General features: G+C 42.1%; 1 protein-coding gene across 1 annotated transcript; it reads right to left on the bottom strand.

The window, feature by feature from the left end:
* Positions 1 to 1,096: 1,096 nt before the first annotated feature.
* On the bottom strand, positions 1,097 to 5,335 carry LOC112141185 (C2 domain-containing protein 3). Its single transcript, XM_024264268.1, has 10 exons — positions 4,906 to 5,335; positions 4,505 to 4,837; positions 4,292 to 4,430; positions 3,616 to 3,680; positions 3,334 to 3,539; positions 3,041 to 3,171; positions 2,815 to 2,961; positions 2,552 to 2,742; positions 1,398 to 2,076; positions 1,097 to 1,292 (listed from the first exon to the last, which is right to left on the bottom strand). Exons 2-10 carry the CDS (start codon positions 4,818 to 4,820, stop codon positions 1,112 to 1,114), a joined length of 2,055 nt encoding a protein of 684 aa, XP_024120036.1. The 5' UTR covers positions 4,821 to 4,837; positions 4,906 to 5,335; the 3' UTR covers positions 1,097 to 1,111.
* Between the last annotated feature and the right edge of the window lie 8 nt (positions 5,336 to 5,343).

The following is a 5,343-nucleotide window of genomic DNA, read 5'->3' as shown; positions in this document are numbered from 1 at the left end:
GGTTCTGGTAACAGAATGTAGGTCAAATGTCATTTTTGTCTGCATTGTTTTAAAAATAATTTCCATACTTTTTACTAAGAATATTTTAACCCAATTACACTAGTTATAACAAAGCTTAACTCTTTTTTTAAAATTATACTTTTCTATTTAATGTATCAAAAACTATTTTAGCAACAGTTCTTTACTTGATTTCTCATTCATAAAAAAGCAGAACATCAATCCTTTTTACTGAATCGAGGAAATGTCTCTGATTCTTTGAGGATCCAGAGTTTTTATAGTTAAAATGTTCTGAATGTGTTTGGGTCCAGAAAAAGAAATTCTGAAGTGAGGAGCTTTAGGACCCTTGAGCTGCCACAAAGTGTCAACATTTGTAATTAATTGCTTTATACAATTCTTATTTCACATATTTATGGATTTCATTTTTTGTACATTTCTTTGTTTAAGACGGGTTTGCACTGAGGAAACTTTTGTTGTCAAATTCCATATGACAAAAGAGTTTAAGAAAAGAAGTTGATCAGTTATCTTTTCTTTTTTTCTTTTGAAAACTGATCTGTTCGTGGTGTACTGAATGTACCTGTGAGGAGGAACTGGCGTCTTTGTTCGCCTCAAGAAAATGTTTTTTTTTTTTTTTCCCTCATTTGACGCTGTGAAAATTAAGTGCTGGAAAAAAAATGTGGCACGTGTTTCAAGTAAAAAGCATCTACAGCCCCAGCTCAGTGGCTGCAGGTCACTGAGATAATTGTTTGTTTACCAATAGGAGGCTCGGGGTTCTTATCTCAGTCTCGACAGTTATTGGGTGAGACCTGTAACCTCACCCAGCCTTCAGATGTAAAGAATTAATACGTAGATGTGAAGAAAAGAGTGATAATGACTAAATTAATTTTAAATGTAAAAAAAACTTGATACTGTAAATTGCAAAAATATATTGTAGAATATTGTTAAATCTCACTAGAATAGTTAGATTTTTGAAAAACAGGAATTTAATTTTGCTGCCTGTTATGTACAATTTGGCCACTAGAGGTCAGTCTGAAATAAACTGAACCTCAGCTCACAAATTATGTGATGTTTTACACAGTGTCACAAGCTTGAATTGAGTTTTTCCAAATAATTATCAAAATGTGAATTTGTGGTAAAAAGATAAAAAAAATGAAGGAAGCTGTGATGGATGGTGATGGATACCCACTTGGTTGGTGGTCGGCTGAGAGAAGGTTGGAGCTAACTGGATAGTTCTGAGCGAAGCCTCCAGCTGGTGAGAGGGAAGGAAAAAGTTTGGGATCTCCAACGGGACGGAGCTTCATTGGAATGTTAAAGAACTTAAGTAGAGAACATCATATAAGTATATAAAACACATAAAATCCTAGAAAGTAGAAAATATAGTGAGCAAAGATGAAGGATACGGTTGAAGTGGTGAATCCTCCTGCTGTGGAGTGTCAGAAGATCTCTGAGCAGATGTGTGGGGTACAGAGTTCGTGTGGTTCTTGTGGAGGCCGTCCTCTGTCTCAAATGCTGGTGACCTCTCGTGACCCCTCTCTGAGGGGTCTGAAGAGCGGTCACTCTCCTCCTGTTTCCCACTGGAGCCAGGAGCTGCTGCTTGACTCTCTTCATCCTCATCCTCACTGACATCTGACCTCTGCGGCGTCTCAAAGCTCTCTACAGAAACTAGGTCCGGGTCTGACAGGATGCTGGTCCAAGGGCTGGTTTTGTCTGTTACTGAGGTCACTTCATTGAGCGGTCTCGGCTTCACCACGACCTCCTCAAAATCTTCCTCTTCATCATCAATTTCCTCATCGTGCATTAGCCTCGCCTCCTCTTCATGCTCCTCTTCAGACATGCAAAGCTCAGTGTTTCGTCTGTTTAGTTCTTCCTCAGGCTCTGAGTCGCTGTTGTCTTCAGACATTGGCAGTGACTGTGAAGGAGACATCATGTCCAGCGGATCATCAGTGATCCTCGTGGGACTGCTGATGCTTTCAGGGATAACTGGAGGGCCTGAACTTTCCACGCCCATGTCCACACCTAAGCTGCCTGAGTGGCCCTGTGTGTTGAAATTAATGGTTTCCAGGTGGCGTCCTCCGAGACCTGAGTGATAACAAAAAAGTATGAAGAGTATAATTAATGTAACTTTAATCTTATTATTATTAACTGCTCATTTTTTGCATAACAAGTATTATTATATTTGCATTTTGACCAATTTCTTATCACAGCCTTTTTGGGGTTTAGGGACTGAGTTGTCTGAAAAATAACAAATATGTCACATGTTTTATTATTAGTAGAGAAACTCTTTAGTTTGAAACAATGAAGCAGCCAGAGGACATTCAGCAACTTATTTTTAGTCTGTAGTCTAATAGCTTTACTGTTGACCCCTCCCTCTTTATAATATGGTTTAAGTTTAATATTGAGAAAATAAAGGAAACCCATTCAATTTATCGCATATACTTCAGCTGCGGTTGTGCTGTAAATGTTTAAAGGTTTTTGTGGACATAAAAAGTCACAAAGTAATGAGTCTGATAATGATTCTATGAGTCTGTGTACAGCTCGTCAGGAAGACACTCACCACTGATGATGCTACTAACTTCTCCAAGCAACTGGTTAGACTTGTGAAGAAGCTGACTTGTGTCGGCCTCCAGATCTTTTTGCTCCTCCGGTTGGTCTGGATCCTCCTGTTCAGCCGTGGATGGGAATGTCGGAGTGGAGAGCTTACGGTTGAAGTACCTCTGGATGTTGTCCAGCTCACTCAGCTTTTTCCTGTAAACCCAAGACATTGTGGGATCTCTGATGTGTCGTTTCAGTTTCTGAGAGCACAGAGCATGGCGGTACCTCAGAGTTGAGAAAAGGAGCGAGCTGGAGGGATTTGGGTCACTGGCTGAGCTGCTGTAAATGGACTGAGATGTTTGTTCCTGCAGACTCTGATGATAGAGTCGCACCTTATCCATGTGCTCGTGATGGCGATCACTCTCACTGACTCTGAAACAGTTGTTCCAATAGCAGATGATTACAGCAGCAGATTCATTATTTTAACATGCAGGTATACACTTACACTGACCTTTCAGAGAACAGATGGTTGGTGTGTTTGGGGGAAGAGATCTTCTGCTCTGGATATCTGCTGATATGAGATGGAAAGCTGCTGTACACTGCTGTGGTTTGGTAGCTCAGAGGAACGGTATGAAACAAAGTCTGGAAATTGAGAACATTTTAGTTTTTTTAAATTTGAATACAAGACACAAGGAGTCACACAATTCAGAGCCAAACTGAACAACTTTTGCCTGAATGTTTAATCAAATTTTAATCCAAAAAAATATCTATATCAGCATCTAGGAGGATAAAACTTTCTCTCACGGGTGATTTTTTGCTAGCTTCTTCTTCCGCAGTTCTCCTCTGCGCACGCAGCTCCTGAACTCCCCTCAGAGGAGTGATGGACACTTTGAGCTGACCGTGACACTGACCGCTGAAGTCTGTGATGTTGTACCAGCCACACACCGACGGGAAACCACAGAGGAGAGGGGACAGGTCTACAGAGGCAAAGCCAATCACCCTCTCCATTTCTGCAGGAGGAAGTTAATCGAGAGTGAACAAGCGTTTTGCATCAGATGAGATTACGTCTGAAGCAGGTTCACAAACCTCCTTTGTGCCACACTTTGAACACAAGAGACTGCTGAGGATCAGTCAGTAGATCATTGGCGAGCCTGGAGATGAGAAGCAAAACAGGTCACCACGCTATTTGATCAGAGTGTCTACTGACTAAAAGAAATTTAAGGATTTTTAATCCCTTTTTAAGATTTAAGATGTATTTATTCACATGGGCGGGCAAAAACCATCCCTCTCTGTTTTAATTCTAAATACTCCACTTGAAAACCAATAGATCCATCTGTCTTTATTTTCCTTGCCTGAACTGCCCTCTGGATCAAATCTGTACGGCTGCGCAGCTTCGATATTTCTTGTTTTTTTTTTCTACGCTAATGTCAGTTTGGATGCTGGTTGCTAAACAAAGACATGCTAGGAAATAAGCTAGGCTAACTTCTGCACCAATAGTCCCACCTACAACCCAAAAGTGAATTTCTAATGAGCTCCTGGAGCTCTGCAGAAAATGTCTTTAAAAAGTGACAAATGTTGTTTGATTTTGACTAAAAACTGCATAATCATAAGTAAAAGACCACCGGGAACGATTAAAATACATATAGAGTGGGACTTTAATTTTAGTAAAATAAAATGCAAGACCTTTTAAGACCTTTTAAAAATCCATAGCCACCTTGTAATTAATATGCAGAGCTATCATTTTAATTGTGATAATTTGGACCTGCACTCATGCTGGTGATCCCACACAGGACTGTCTGCGTTGGCTACAACAGCTGTGGTCACCGGCTCAGCTGAGTCTGCAGTGATGTAGGAAACACAGCAGCAAGGAGTCACTTCACTTCTCTCCGCCAGTGGACAACCTGCCAGAGAAGGATAAACATCTTTTAATGTAACGCTTTTAAAAATCACAGGAGTTTTCAGATCACCCCCTCACCCTTCAGGTTGAGGTGCATGGCCCGGTCCACAGACACAGTCACAGGAAAAGAGTCTTCAATGCTTGTTTCTGTGTGCTGTCCAGACGTGATGTCTGGAGTTGTTCTGAAGGACTTATTCTTCTGCCCCTTTTGTGTGAGTGGCCTTCTGGGTGACCTTGGGGAGGGCTCTTGGTCTGGTTCCTCCTCCTCCTCTAAGATGAGCTCCTCCTGGCTCTCAGAGTCAATGTGAGTGTCCTCCTCAGCGGGAGCAGAACCTGCTGCCAGTGTGATGTGGACCCTCAGAGCTGCACCTTGTAAATCCGCTGCAGAGCGCATGAAGAGCGGATACACTCCTGTTAAGACAGAAAACACTTTAATGCGGATTAAGGAAAAGCGCTGGAGAAAATGTTTTATTTCATACCACTGAGAGTCTGCTTCTCCTTAAGAGATTTTGTAAGAGAAGAAAGATCCACAAACGCTGAGCCCACCAGGCGGTCCAGGTCACTGGGCCTCCTGCTTTTGTCCTTAGTGAATGTGACCCACACCTGCACCTCCAGCTTCTCCTCTCGCAGATACCACAGCAAAGGCTGAGTGAACTGCAGCTCCACAGTTCTGCCTCCTTCAAACAGCACTGTGGCCGGGACCTCCTCGTCCTCCTCAACATGCGGGTGTTTTAGTTCAGAGCAGAACGCTTCCTGGTCATAGAACTTGTATCTAAAGTAGCAATAGGTGGAGCGCTGCAGCTCGCCCAGGCCAGGCAGAAGCAAACATTGGACAGGAATCCACGCTTTAGGAAATAAAAAAGTCAGAAAAAACGGTCTCGTTTCTTCCCAGGATTCTTGATCGTCTTGCACAACAT

This window comes from Oryzias melastigma, unplaced genomic scaffold, assembly GCF_002922805.2.
Source record: "Oryzias melastigma strain HK-1 unplaced genomic scaffold, ASM292280v2 sc02037, whole genome shotgun sequence".
Classification (NCBI taxonomy): Eukaryota; Metazoa; Chordata; class Actinopteri; order Beloniformes; family Adrianichthyidae; genus Oryzias; species Oryzias melastigma.
This window is presented reverse-complemented; position numbering and strand designations above follow the sequence as displayed.